Source organism: Fusarium verticillioides, chromosome 6, assembly GCF_000149555.1.
Source record: "Fusarium verticillioides 7600 chromosome 6, whole genome shotgun sequence".
In the NCBI taxonomy this organism is placed as follows: domain Eukaryota; kingdom Fungi; phylum Ascomycota; class Sordariomycetes; order Hypocreales; family Nectriaceae; genus Fusarium; species Fusarium verticillioides.
Window position 1 is genome coordinate 364,530 of NC_031680.1, and position 14,105 is coordinate 378,634.

At 48.5% G+C, this 14,105-nt stretch overlaps 6 protein-coding genes across 6 annotated transcripts; all 6 read right to left on the reverse strand.

Annotated features, from left to right (window-relative positions):
* Positions 1-1,569: 1,569 nt before the first annotated feature.
* Positions 1,570-4,884, reverse strand: FVEG_17462 (hypothetical protein; the record flags this gene model as incomplete). Its single annotated transcript, XM_018906715.1, has 6 exons — positions 1,570-2,109; positions 2,158-2,532; positions 2,579-3,064; positions 3,127-3,243; positions 3,302-3,724; positions 3,772-4,884. The coding sequence occupies 6 exons, from the start codon at positions 4,882-4,884 to the stop codon at positions 1,864-1,866; spliced, it is 2,760 nt and encodes a 919-aa protein (XP_018761333.1). The 3' UTR covers positions 1,570-1,863.
* Positions 4,885-5,482: 598 nt separating this feature from the next.
* On the reverse strand, positions 5,483-6,506 carry FVEG_13186 (hypothetical protein). The gene has a single exon (XM_018902566.1). It carries the CDS (start codon positions 6,373-6,375, stop codon positions 5,746-5,748), a length of 630 nt encoding a protein of 209 aa, XP_018761332.1. The 5' UTR covers positions 6,376-6,506; the 3' UTR covers positions 5,483-5,745.
* A 708-nt stretch (positions 6,507-7,214) lies between these two features.
* FVEG_13185 (hypothetical protein) lies at positions 7,215-7,529 on the reverse strand (the record flags this gene model as incomplete). Its single annotated transcript, XM_018902565.1, has 1 exon — positions 7,215-7,529. One exon carries the CDS (start codon positions 7,527-7,529, stop codon positions 7,215-7,217), a length of 315 nt encoding a protein of 104 aa, XP_018761331.1.
* Positions 7,530-7,824: 295 nt separating this feature from the next.
* FVEG_13184 (hypothetical protein) lies at positions 7,825-9,108 on the reverse strand (the record flags this gene model as incomplete). Its single annotated transcript, XM_018902564.1, has 1 exon — positions 7,825-9,108. The coding sequence occupies one exon, from the start codon at positions 9,106-9,108 to the stop codon at positions 7,825-7,827; it is 1,284 nt and encodes a 427-aa protein (XP_018761330.1).
* A 666-nt stretch (positions 9,109-9,774) lies between these two features.
* FVEG_13183 (hypothetical protein) lies at positions 9,775-11,056 on the reverse strand. The gene is made up of 2 exons (XM_018902563.1): positions 9,991-11,056; positions 9,775-9,942 (listed from the first exon to the last, which is right to left on the reverse strand). Exons 1-2 carry the CDS (start codon positions 11,041-11,043, stop codon positions 9,850-9,852), a joined length of 1,146 nt encoding a protein of 381 aa, XP_018761329.1. The 5' UTR covers positions 11,044-11,056; the 3' UTR covers positions 9,775-9,849.
* A 1,633-nt stretch (positions 11,057-12,689) lies between these two features.
* Positions 12,690-14,057, reverse strand: FVEG_13182 (hypothetical protein; the record flags this gene model as incomplete). The annotated part of the gene is made up of 9 exons (XM_018902562.1): positions 12,690-12,923; positions 12,970-13,324; positions 13,367-13,423; positions 13,470-13,627; positions 13,675-13,719; positions 13,770-13,776; positions 13,824-13,877; positions 13,927-13,967; positions 14,013-14,057. 9 exons carry the CDS (start codon positions 14,055-14,057, stop codon positions 12,690-12,692), a joined length of 996 nt encoding a protein of 331 aa, XP_018761328.1.
* Between the last annotated feature and the right edge of the window lie 48 nt (positions 14,058-14,105).

Here is a 14,105-nt window from a genome sequence, read left to right on the forward strand (position 1 = left end):
TCTTGGGCGAGAAATCACGGATGGTAGGCTTCCTGCGTCAGTGCATGACGACTTGACTGAGGGGGAGCGTGTTGTTAGGCGCAATTATCAGCGGGGTAAAAATGAAGACGGCGTCGCGAAACCCTGAGTTGGAGTATGACCGAAAGGCTGGAGCCACGCGGGGCGATAGCAAGCCTTGAGCGCCCCTTTGTTCTAGGTCCAGTCACTTATCTTATGATTAATGAGACTTGGGGCTGAGAGCTTAAAACAGAGAATATGGTGCGAGGTCGACAATTCACTGAACGCTGAAAACGCGTTCTGCGTATTTATAGCCTGTCGTATGAGACCAGGCTTGAATATTATGTGGGAAATTCTGTGATGAGGAAAATGCTGCCTGCGCATTATAAAAGTATATTCAAGAATAATACAAATCTCTTTATCTTTTTTTTTTAAGCAACAACGATACTTACCGTTTTCCACAACTTTTATTTTCCTATCCTCCTTTTCTCCAATCCTCCTATCCTACTTTTCGTAGAATGTCACGTGACCCAATTTTGCAAACTTCTCCCCAAAATTTGTAAAATGTTATTGAGAAAATGGAAGAAATCATTCACTTAATGGAAAAGCAAGCGACGCCTGTTTCTTGCCGACAGGAAAGTTGAGAAACACTCGCGTCGAGGTCCATCTCAGTGATCACATGATGCGGGGGTGAGTAAAGTTTCCAATCCCTGTGCAGATCTAGAAATGTCCAATCTCCTGGCCCCACAAGCTTAATTCGACCTCGCTCGGGAGGCTGGCACGTTACCCTGTACCAGTCGCGCGAACAGAAAGGCATTGGAAAAACATTTCGCGAAACATCACAAAATGGTGGGCAAGGTGTTTGAAGCATTTGGAATCATTACAGAGGACTGCAGAAACTTCTCAGGCGATGCTTGTAACGAGGTTATGTAGTACTCGCAGAAAGGCACATGGCAATCTAACTGACGGGCGGCAATGCCGTCATCATTGTGAATGGACTATCGAGACTGCATTTTAACTCTCTGTCGCTTGGAAAAACCTCCCTCAAGACACTGTCACTTTGAACATTAAACTGTGTTTTTCACCGAGTCCGACATGCTTACCCTGGAGCCTTCTGTGAATTGATGCACTGACATGTTCAAAACTCAATCAGGCAAATTGCTCTCTGAACTCAATATCGGCCTGCGCAACTTACTAATTCTAAATATACTACCCTGCGACAAGGCCAGCGGTAACGTACTCCAACATCGCTGATCAAATGTCGATTTGCTGTAAACTCGTTGAAGTCTAACTTACATACCCTGTACCGGCCCTAAGCATGTCCCGACCACCAGCATCAGATGTCTGGAGTAGACAAAAGCATTCATCTGACTCCAACTTGAGCGATAGCTTAAGCTACATATTACATTGGCATGCGCCATGTCGTTGAATACACTCTCAAAACCTTTCCAGGCAGTCGCGTGTGGTGAGCTTTGGCTATCGTTACCAACCACGTTGTTCGGCATTGAATACCTGTCTTCACAATCCAAGGCACTCAATATGCATATAGATTGCTCGTGGCTTCTCATTATGTCTCTCATAACTCGTGTAATATGTTTTTCAACTTGGTCGTCTACATGCTATACTTGTCTACCCTGAACATCCATCGACAAAGTAGCCGAGCCATCGTCTACTTGTGCAAATTGAGGATGTTCTACTAAACATATCCGGGAGGCATCATTAAGAAAATGGACATCTGAGGTGCTTGCAAGCCTTGCTGGGAATTGCGTGTTGATGGGCTGTCGTCAAATACGTCCATCAAATGATGCCCCAACAATCTTTGATCCAGACAGAAACCTTGACTCGTCCTGACACTGTCTGTGTCATTTATTTCTCTTCCTCCGCATCTGCCGGCTCAACATATAACGGCCCAAACTTCTGACAACAAACCTTGTGCTTCAAGTCTGGCCACATCTCCAGGTACACACCAACACACTCCGACACTCCACCTGGCACCTTTCTCGCCGTCAGGACTTCAGAACATTGTGTAGGATAAACTTGGTGGGGATTATGACCACGGAGCTTCACGAAACTGCAGTACATCTGAATTCTCTGAGTATCCCTCAAAATGAACTTTGCTCGTTAGCTATGCTACTCCCCAAGGTCTAGAGACAAACTTACAGAAACATCAATAATGTCACCGGTGACGTTTGTCGCAGATGTATTCCATGCGCCTGTGACCTTCTCGTATCGTTTGAGTTTGTAGGTCGTTTTTGTTCCCTCGGTATAACCCCCGCATCTGATCTGGTTATCTCGGTATGTAAACTCCATACCGCACAGTCCCTTGGTGTCGGGATTAAAAAACGCGGCTATCTGGGACACACTAGTCCAGCCTCCCTTTCCGTCTTCTATCTCCCAGAACATCTTGTCGCTCTTTGTAGATACTCCGTAGCGTATATGCGACATTGACGAAAGACAATTCTTGGCCAAGGGTGTAGGTTTCACGCTGACCCTGGTAGTGTCGTGCGAATGGAAAACATCCCAAACAAGATCACCCTAGAACAGAGTTAGCATTTCTTCCTCAACATCACACATGACTTACCAGTCTCTCGAAGCGATTCTCCGAATAGCACGTTTCGTGCATATTGGCGTGTGGCCCAGGATGCACCTCGACAGCGTTCGGCTCAGGACCAGACTTTTCAATCCGGACTCCGCTGTACTTTGTAGTTCTACTGTTATGATGTGCGCAAACCACTGGTTCGTTCCAGAAAGTGAAGCTTGTGATTCTTTCACCTTCACAGACGTCGAGATGACCAATCTCTTTGAACCACTGACCGATATAAACGGGCGGGCTTTTGTCCCAGAATTCGAAGAGGAAACCTGATACATGTTCTGGGCGTCGGCTGCGCCCTTTTCTTCCGCATGAGATCCCTACGCGCTTGACCTTGTGGAGAAAAACATAATTTGAATCCCCTTGATAGCCTTTGTATCGTTTGGGCGCAGGTGACGGCGACTTGGGCTGAGATGAGTCTGGACGGTCAAGATGTACAAGTCCGAAGGATTGTAGTGACCCATCCAATGGAATCATCTTGCGAGGTACAAGTCAGTATCTCGAGTATACAGAGAACATAGAAATTAGATAAAACTTACGCGAACCTGCGCCAGAAATCCAGTTACAGGCTCTCCATAATGCATAACCTGAGTGTTCATTCCAAGCCCTGTCACAGGAACAATCGTTCTTGAAGTCCCCCCAAAATTGGTAATTAACTGAATTGGAAACCGGCAATCAGCTGAAGTCGTCTTTGAGATGATTCACGCTACGTACCTTGAAGGACCAAGGACCCATGACCCTCAGGCCAAAGATTCTCTCGCCAGCCGGTCCATCGATAGGAACAGACAGTTCAAGGGTCTTATCTCGCTGTCGGCAATTAGTCACAACCTCACGGAAGCCGAACTCCCTTTCTGTTCCGTCAGCGTAGTAGAAGCCTAAGCCTTTGACAGCGTTATGTCGATCATCGACAAATAAGGCGACTCGAATGAGGAGTGGAAGCAGTGAGCCACTCGGGCCGCCAAAGTCCATGTTCAAGATGAAAGCATGTTCATCGACGGGGGGAGTAAATACAGTCACCACATTAGGTTGAGGCGGTGCCGGATGCCATACATGTTGCAGTCCAGAGCTTCTTGGCTTATCCATAGTAGTGGTGTCGCCTAGCTTCTCAACCAGCTGGACAGAAACGATCTTGCAAGCCTAAACTCGTTAGTTACACCCATGTAAGCTGAGGATCAAAGACGTACATCGAGACCAAGCAGCAAGCCACTAATATAGGGCCCGTTTTGCGGCTTTAGCAGTGTGATGCCAACGTAATCGTCAGGCTTGTCGACTTTACCCACGATCTTCCAGTCTACTCCACCGAGCTCATCCTTGATCCTGAAGGCGAGTCCAACTATGCCACCAAAGGTAGTAGCCACCTTGACAGCGATAACCTGGTCCGATGGCTTGATGAGGAATTCCGTTTCTGCTTTGACGTTAATCAAGCCAATGCGAAACTTTTCAACATGGTCTCGCCTCCTGACCCGAAAGCCTATTATGTAGGGCCTCTGATCGATCCACCCCGTGATAACAGAGATCCATGCGCCGCCGAGTCGCAGCTTCAGGTATCGCGAGCCTCTGACATGTATATCCCCGGAAGGATTTGCGCCCGGGCGTCCTCCATAACCTTGTGTTTTCTGGGTCATTTCATATCCTAATGACACTAGCTCCTCTCTCAAACGAGCTGTTTCGTCCAGACGTGGGTGTTGGTCAAGCATGGCGACCAGGTAAGGCCTGATCACCCCAAGGCCCCTCCAGATCCGACGCCGGTTCATCATGTGTCCCGTTTTAGAGCTGTCTCTAAGAGCATACTTCACGTTGAAGTACAGATCCCGCCATGTCTCTGTTCTGTTGTACTCCGTCGGGAAGAAGCCCATTTCGCGATCCTGGTTGAAGCGACTTGCCCAGAATGTTTGAGGTAACTCGGTAGGCTTGCTGAGGTTTGCAACTGCCTTTGATGCAAGCCGAAGGTTACACAAAGACAAGCTATCTAGCAAGTCGATTATACAGTGGTTCAGCTCTGTAGAAAGCTTGGAGAACACGTCTGACGATGCCTCTGTGTCAATAACATCATAAGTGCCTCCATCGACTAAAGGACACAAAGCAGGACGGGTGATAGATACGCTAGGATCAGCTTTCAAAAAGGCGCAACGGGGATAGTAGTCGCGTGGGAACGTTGCAAGAACCAGCGCTCTTTCATTACCGGGGTAGAGATACGATATCCAATTATTGCCATTGCTAGGCATACTCTGTTGGAAGTCAAACAGCACCTGCAGGATCTGCTCGTTTTCATAGCGTTGCCCTGATTTCAACAACATCTTGTCGCGGTATATAGGCCAACATGCTTGGTGGATGAAGTATCCTTCATGTGGCTGAATAACTGGGTGCGGTTCCAAAGACCCATCTTGAGAATATCCGAAAGGCGTGAGCGAAAAGTGCGACTGGTCTTCTTGACGCTGGACTGGAGAATGTCAGCAGGTTTTCAGCTACACGTGGAATTTTGTTATGTTACCAGCAAAGATCTCGCGCCACCATACCCGTTGTTGTTCGTGTATACGTCTGGAGGCGGGGCAAGGGATGTCGACTCCGCAGAGAGCACATCTGAGATTTGGCATTGTCGCTAGTGATCGATTCAGTTATTTTCTTGATTGCTTGTGACAAAGCGCAGCGATGTTAATGTAGTTTCCTGTGTTAGCTCGGAGTAATTGCGGCCGATGATGAACCTTGTCGGTGGGATTGAAAAAGATCGAAGAGGAAGGATAAAGATGTCGAGGCTGTATCTGGCGTTTTATACCTCCTCAAGGAGACACTAGGTTCTCTCTGCCGGAATAAGCTCACAGCCACACGTCTCAACTGCAAATAACACTTCTAGCCCACAACTTAGACATCGATACCACCTCAAGGAGACACAAAGGCCATCAGATAAACTTTCTTGGCTGTGTCCCTGTGTCCAGACACAGTGTCTGAACCTTGGGGCAGATGAGATTTGTGGCTGAAAGTATACACATGCCACGTACTGATGACGATAGAGCAAGAGTTTTATGCACGCTGTCATCGGCCCGAGTAAAGGTAACTTCACGATACAGATAGCAACTGATCGAGAATGTCAGCCGGGACTGGCTATAAAATTGCAGCATCGTACCTCTTTAACCTTTATGCACAAAGTCTATCAACATCCACTAATTATCGCTCTTCTGCTTGGCCCTCAAAGTCTCCCACTCATGCTCCAGCATCCCATAGTCAATCATATCCCACCACTTCCTATCAAACCAAAGCGCCTCCCTACTCCTCCCCTCCTCCACAAACCCCAACTTCTTGTACAGGTGCTGCCCCCGCTCATTAAACCCAAAAGTCCCAATCCCAACACGATGATAACCCCCAAACCTAAACGCCCAGTCCAGCGCCCAATTGATACTCTCCCCGCCATAGCCCTGGTTCCTAAAAGGCTCCGCGATTACGATGCCGATATGTGTAGCGCGATGCTGTTCCATGTTCTTGGGTTTGCCGCCCCAGCCGATACATATGAATCCGATGGGAACTGGTTCTTCGTTCTCAATGTTTTGTTTTTTGGCCTCGGCGGAGGAGAGACACAGGACCACGGCGAGAGCGGACTTTTGAAACTCTGTCAAAAAGTCTTCAACGCCTTTTTTGTTCCTGGGACGAAGAATGGAAGGGTCTGCGAGGGCTTTTGCGACGGGGTCGTTCTCGATATGCTTGAAGAAGAATTCCTTATCTTTATCGTTATCTTCTGGTGAGCGGTAGATAAGGCGCTCCGATTGGAACGCCTTGGTCACGCTGGAAATGTCCATGATGGCGATGATTGACAGAGAGAAAGAAGGTGGTTGTCTTGATGGTTTATGTAGTTGTAGATGGTCGTTTATCGCTTCGGGAATACGGCACGTATCTAAGCGACACGGGTAAGCAATGCGTGGCCGCCTCCACTTTCACCTTCCTATTTCGTGATGGTTAGTGAGTCACGACCTCCATTCGCGATAGTCAAGAGGTGATCAATTCTCGAGGCGGATTAATTGCGCCTGAGTCATGGATTGACTCACTTTAGAAGACAAAAGCTCCAAGTCTATTGGTGTTCCTCGGAATATACGGCATCGTTTTGTACGAGAGTCTGCCATTCGTATATACACATGGGCCCAATGTAATGGTGGATACCCTGGATCATTCGGGTCATCTCATGGCTACACAATAGTGGCTCGGCTCAACATCCATTCGTTAATCCGACCCAGTCTAGAGGTAAGATATCGCATGGGAGAATTGACCTATGAGCTCGGCAGTGACCTTTTACCTGCTTATCGTATGTCGCGCAGGATTCTCAATGGCACCTTGATCTGACGTGAGCCAGATCATAGTCATCCTGAGGCTTCGAATCATTTCGCGCCAGGTAAGCGCGGACTATCAACTATATGAACGCTCAAAGAGTATGTCAGCATTCAAACCACGGGTAGTATACTACCAAGTCGTATTGACAGAACGAGAACTCTGCCATGGATGTCTTAGTGACAGGAGGATACGAATAACGAGTCGATTCCAGTCCATGTGTATGCCTATTTTATGTACCTTCTTCCCAGAGTCCATCAGCCTCAGACTTGCTATCACCAAAGGCTGAAATTCCCATAATCCAATGATCTCCGTATCATATCACCCGGAACATATTCGACTTGACACCTCTCTTCAATCCCTCCGCCCTGCCATTCTCATACTCTACCCCAGCGCCTCCTCCATCCCCAGACATACCCTCCAACTTCTCCCTCAATTCCTGATCCAGTTCCGCACTGGTCTTTTTTCGAGCCGCAATCTTGGTTGCTGAAGCTTCTTTGCTTGACGCTTCTGTCGTTCTTGATTGAGGCTGAGGCTTCGCGGCGTTGGGTGTAGCGCGTGTGGAGGTTGTGCGAATGATGCTTCTTGTCGCATTTACTCGGAGGCTGGATGTAATTAGAGCGCGCTTCATTTTGTTGATGTTGTAGTGATGAGATGATTAAGGGTGAGAGTCTGGCCACCGAGAGTCTCATGATGGGATTTGTGATGACTAAGATAATACGTCATTGGCTGCTTGACGGCATAATGCAGTCATTCATAGGTCGTCGATATAACTTCAGACAAGGTGAGAACTTCCACTAAAATAGCACGCCTCAATTGCTTTAACCTATAGTCGTTTTCGCTTTCCCTTGAAAGATCCATTGTTGACTTATCAGCACTCCCTTGTTGTTTGCCTTGCCTTGTCTCATACACCACCGCGATGGCCTCTAAGAAATCTTCAACAACCATCCATCAGCCTCAGTCTCCCCCTTCGCATTAACACCTCCCCACATCAAAACCCCCTTCCCGTCCAAACAACCATCAGCTCCAAAGAACGCCCTCGGTCCTGGATGCACTTTCCCCGCCTCCTGCGTCATCTCCGCCGGCGCAATCTCAAGCTCATGCCAACTAAAAGCTCCCGACTGAACACCTGGAATCGTGTCGCGAATAGCATCCTTGACTCTTGTAGCACTGTATCCATCGGAGGGAAGTTGAAGCGTCCACATATCGGAGTAGAACGGATGTTCTTCAGTGTACGTTTTATCGCTGGAGATTGATGCGTCTTGACGGCTGCCGAGGAGGTACAGTAGGTAGCGGCGTCCGTGGCCGGTTGTTACGGGGATCAAAGCGCTGCCGACGCGGGGGCGGGGACCGGGAACAAGAGGGTTTGAGGGAAAGTCAACAGTCGTCCATTCCGGCAGCTCCTCGAGAGATTCATCTTGGATCGTACCAGTCTTGATATAGTGCACCGACCCATGAACATCCGACTCTGCACTAATAGCGTACAGCGTCCCCTCAACAAATTGCGCCGCCAAAGATTCAGCCGGTGCATCAGGTAAAGGATGCCAAAGACGCGTCGTAAAGTCAAACAACCACGTCGTCTTACTCCGCTGCCCATTCTCAAACCCTCCATGAAGAACAAGATTATCCTTCTTGGCATCGTAGAAGATCTGGTGTCCGTAGCGAGCTTGGGGCGCTTTTCCAGCAGCGGTTATTGAAGACCATCGTGCGGCTTTGGGCTCCCATTCCCAGAGTGCGAATTCATCATCGACGGGTTGGTCATCGCTGCTTTGGCCGCCGTGGATGATGAGCGTGTCGCGACGTGTGCAGGAGGCGTGGTTGATGCGGGGAGAGGGGATTTGGCCTTCGTCGCCTACGGCTGGGTAGCATGCGTATTCGCCTTCGCCTTGATGATCGCCGATGGATACAGCGTGGATATCGTTGTTGCAGAGTTTACCGTCATCTCTCTTGCCGCCAAAGATGTACGCTTTGCCATCGATGACACTGACGCTATGATGAGATCTTGCAAGGGACAGACTACTCTTGTTAGCACTGCCGCCAAGCACTGCGTGAGGGACATACGAGTCATCGTCTTTCGGGGTCGTAGCGATTTGGCTCAAGACTGCAGTGAGAGGCTGCGTGGGACGAGCTACGGTGGCTGCGGCGCCGACTTCGAGGCCGGTTGAGACGACTTGTTCGACTGCGATGACACCAGCTGCGACTTCTGCCATTGTGGATGATGATTTGGTGAGATTGTGTTGTTGTTGAGAGGAGTTGAGATATACGAGGCTGAAAGATGACGGGGAGACATGACGTATGACAGATGCGGGCCATGACGTAATGTGAGCAGGCTGGAATGTGTAATCGTCGGAATGAGATTGACTGTTTTTTATGAGAACTCAACAATAACTAGGTACTTATTCAAAGACTACGTATGAAGTATCAATCGATGGTTTTGGTAGTGTTTTCTACCGGGAGATGCGATGCGAGTCTGCGATTGATAGCTCATGAGCTATTGGTATCGCTCACTAATCTGACGTCAGAACCAATTCTCATGTCGCATCCGAGACTGGGGCTCAAAAATCACATTGAGCTTATCAGCGACATGTGAAAGCATCAATATTCCCTTTGGAATGATATTGGAGTCTAATAGCGAAAACGGCAGCGAGCCAATCGTAGACTTGATTAAGTCTCCGGAAATAACCGGGCATATGCCACTTCGTTGCGTATCATTCAAGGGTCAGCGATCAACGCGCTAACATGGACGCGCCACCAACTCACGATGACAATATGCTGAAGACGCAAGACTTAAACAGGCATTGAATACATACATATCGCGGTGAAATCGGAACGCAAACTAAATAAATGTACGTGCTCAGAGCACTAGAATTAAATATGTACACTAAAGCTTATCGGTCATCATCTCTATCTCAATCTATAGTCTACGTCTATAAGATCATTCCGTCATGCGCTTATTTGCTGCGACGCTCCCACTCGTAAATAGCCATCATGAAAGGTCCCATACCGCGAGTATCGTTAGGAACAACAGGAACCTCAGTGTAATACTGCGAAAGTCAGCCAGATCCATAAAATCGCAAGACACAAAAACTTACCTCGAAAGAAGCATCACTGTTCAACGACCCAACCTCGACGGTTCCCTCCCAGGTAATAGTTCCGTTGTTGTTCTTGGTCACAAAGTCTCGAATAAGGCGCTTGTAAGCTTGCTTAGCGGGCTTGGTGTACGTCTTCTCATCGAGAAGGCCGCGTCGGAGACCAGCTAGCCATCCGTAGGTGAACATGGCAGAGGCGGAACTCTCAATGTAGTTGCCCTCTACACCCTCGTACTCCTTGTTCATGACCAATTCCCAGAGGTGAGACTCGTGGCCCTGGGCGCGGAGAAGTGCGGAGGAGAGATCCTTGTAGTATGTGACGAGACGCCTGTAACCGGGGTGAGACTTGGGGAAGACGTCGAGGACTTCGATAAGCGACCAGATGTACCAACCCACAGCGCGGGACCAGACGATAGGTGAAGCACCGGTCTCGGGGTCAGCCCAGACAGCGATCTTGCTCTCGTCAAAGCCGTGCACGGGAAGACCGGTTTCCTTGTCGATGGTGACTTCCTGGATCTTATCCCACTGAAGGACAATGTCGTCCCAAGCAGTAGTGTTCTTGGCATCGAACTCAGCAGTCCACTCAGCGTAGAAGCTATCGCACATGAAAATGCCATCCAGCCACATCTGATCCGGATACGTCGGCGAGCGATGCCAGAACCCACCAGTCGGCGTCCTAGGATGCTGGTTGATCCTATCACGGATGAAATCCGCAGCGATCTTGTACTTCTCCTCACCGGTCTGCTTGTACCAGTACAGCAAGTTCATACCAATACGGTAGTTGTCAAGCGAGTACTTTGTCAAGTCATAGTTGATGATGGTGCCATTGGGGGATACGACATCTTCCATCTGGTCGTGGTACCAGGAGAGCAGGGTCTTGTTCTTGGTGAGCTCGATGGTGGCCTCGATGCCCTCGTAGACGACCGCGCGGCCGTACCAGTATGCGCGCTGGGTCTCACGGTTGTTGCGGATCCATGAGTCGGCGGTCTTGGCGAGGAGGTTGTTTGCGAGAGCGAGGTTGGCCGAGGCCACGGTGAGGAGGGTCTGGAACTTCATGGTGAGCGATGAGATTGTCAAAGTTCGATGACGATTCAACTTACCTGCGGGGTTGGAGTAGGTATTTAAACAACGTTGCAAACATTCGATGCGATCCACTGTCATTTTGAAAAGGGAGTTTTTTCCGTGTCTAGTAGACGGTCTAACCAATAAGCTTAATTCTTTAACCATGAGCTTATCCATCTTCTTTTTTTGGAAGACGGACGTTTCATATTGATTAGGACAATTCCCGTGCACAGTTACATTCACCGCGGATTATCCCGGCGGACCGTGATTCTCCGCCAACCGGATACGATGGACGAAGGATCATCGAAGTGTTTTTGTTTGCCCGTTGGTTTTTCATCCGAACTGTTCATTTGTGCTGGGCTGAATTGGGAAGTATCAACGGTTCACCGTTAGGGAGATTGATAGCCGCATATACGAATGAGCTTGGCGCGATGACAGTCGTGAACGATTATCCACCTATCGGACGCTTATTTTAAGGTATTAAGCTTGTCTTTTGGTCTGTTTTAATTACGCTTAAGTGTGCTGAGCCTCTTAATGGCGCAATCCCCCACGATTGCCCCCAATGTCTGCAAGTGGGCGACTGAGGGCACGTCGGGTTACGCGTCGCGGATGGCGTAAGGCTCCCGCATCTGCGCTATCCGATCTCTTAGAGGAGATGAAAGCCACTTACAGATTATTCCTTCAACATTAAAGTTTCTACTCCCCGTCAATCGCGAAAAGTAGCCAAAGATAGCATATACGCGGCGAAAGAGGCTTGCGACACCACCAGCACCAATTGGGTCCGCGATATCTATTTTGAAGGCTGAATAGCTGAAAACTAGACTCGCAGACCACATACATAGTGCGGAACACGGTGGAATAGCGATACTGATATAAAAAAGAACCAATTGAGCCCATAGTCGATGCCAAGAGATGTTCGCCCAAGCGACCCCACGAACATTGGGGTGATCCACAAAAGCTTCACGTCTTCGTGCTTATTGGACATGAGCTCAATGTCTTGGTGTTGGCAGCATACCATTCAAGATAAACGGCAGAAGCACAACAAAGAAGCTTCGGTATTGCAGGAACTTAGTAAGGATACTGTAGCGTGTTTGAGGCAATGGAGAATGTTGTGCGCGACATACTGATGTTGTAGGTATTGCATCGTATGGGGGAGGTATGCCGCCAATCAGCTCACCTTACGTCTTTCATGATACCACTGACAAACAATACTTACGAGCCCAATGTCCCCCAGTTATCAAAATTATATAAGCAACTTTTTTTTATGTGCTTTTTCTACTTGGTACTAGCTTTCTCAAGGGATCAAAACTCAGATACAAAACACCAGCTCTCGAAGTCTCGGGTAGCCGAAGATGGTTGATAAAGCAGTCGAGATTAGATGAGGCTTATCTTATCAATATCGCAAGATAACGATGACCAAGAAGCACGAACCCAAGGAAATAAGCCACAACAAGAGCTGCAGCCTACTCCGTAGAGATTAATAGAATGTGATTTTTGACAACAAGACGAAATCAGGTTGAACTTTAATCTCAACACATACAACTGTTAGATCTTAACTGGGGCCAACGCTGATCCACCATGTCACCCGCAATGACCCTTCCAAAGCCTCGAACGACGACGTATCTGACTGAACCGGCTCATCACTCTGGTTTCCTTCCCCAGATGAAATAAACAGGAAGATAAAGATGAATGCTCGGATTAGAAAGATCCTTCTTCACCTTTGCCATAAACACTTGAATCTCCTCATCACTCCACCCAAGAACACGCGAGAATATACCAGGCGTATACGATGTAATAACCTGCGCTTCCTGCACAGACTGAAACTTGCCAATCTCTTTGAGCTTCGGATCCCTAGGCCAAGATCCAATAGGCACCTATCCTTCCATCAGCAAGCATCTCCCCACCAACAAGAATACTTACCTTGAGAATCTTTTGCTCAACATCCACAAACCCAGCATCCTCCATCTCCTTCTTCCATCCGGGCGCGACATTCAACGGCTTTCCGAATTTAGAAGACCCCTCAACCATATTCTTCATCCAAAGCAGCGCGTTTTTCGCCTTTTCTTTCGTGTTGTCGTCGGATTTGAACTCAGAGTGCACAGCCTGCATTTCGAGATATCCACCCGGTGCTAGACTTGCCAGAGCGCGGGTGAAGAACTGTGCATTGTTGCTGATGCAGCCTTCTAGTTCGCGCGCGTGGATAAAGTCAAAGGGCTGGCGGAAGAGCCAGTCTGATTCGAAGTCATCTACTTCGAAGACGCAGTTTGGTGGGGTCCTGGGGATGTTAGAGAGGTGATGGCGAGGGGAGGGGATGTACCATGGGGGTTGAATGGGGCTTAGATCAGTGCCAAGGACTTCGGCTTGGGGATATTCGCTGGAGATTGTTAGATATAATATGTGCTGGAGGAGGAAATGTGTACTCGGCGAAGTCCATAGCCCAGATACCTGTTCCCGTGCCGAGATCGAGAACGCGCTTGACTTTATCGCCGATGGGCGCGAGGAAAAGATCGCCGCCGAGGAGGAGACGGTAGATATGATGGCCTAGATCCATTCTGTCTTGCTCCTCATCATCATTGGGCTTACGATTGTTAGTGCATGTTTGCAATGAGATATCTGTTGACTTACGACCAGGTAAACGCCTTCACGAAATGCATGATATCGTCGTCCATTCTAAGTCCGGTCAGCTAAACTGATTCTAGAAGTCTGTTGTAGAATCGCACTTCGTATCTGCGGTAAGAGGTTAGCCGTGGATGTGTTATGTGGACAGAACGTACTTGTAGTTTAGCACGCTGGAGTTGAGGGAGGTCAGATAACTTCCCGACTCAAGACTAGACACCAGATCAGCGAGTATTCGCCAGATGACGCGAAGCCACGTACGAGGCAGCTAATGCGGAATCATGGCTCAAAGACGCAGCGTCCTAATAGAATCAGCAAAGCAGTTAACCCTTCCTTGGAAACCGTACATCTGCCTGGAGAGGACTTTCGTGTTCATTCGCTTCTTGCGCCATTTTTTTCCTGCTTCATAGACTTGAAGAAATTGAATGCGCGATAATTAT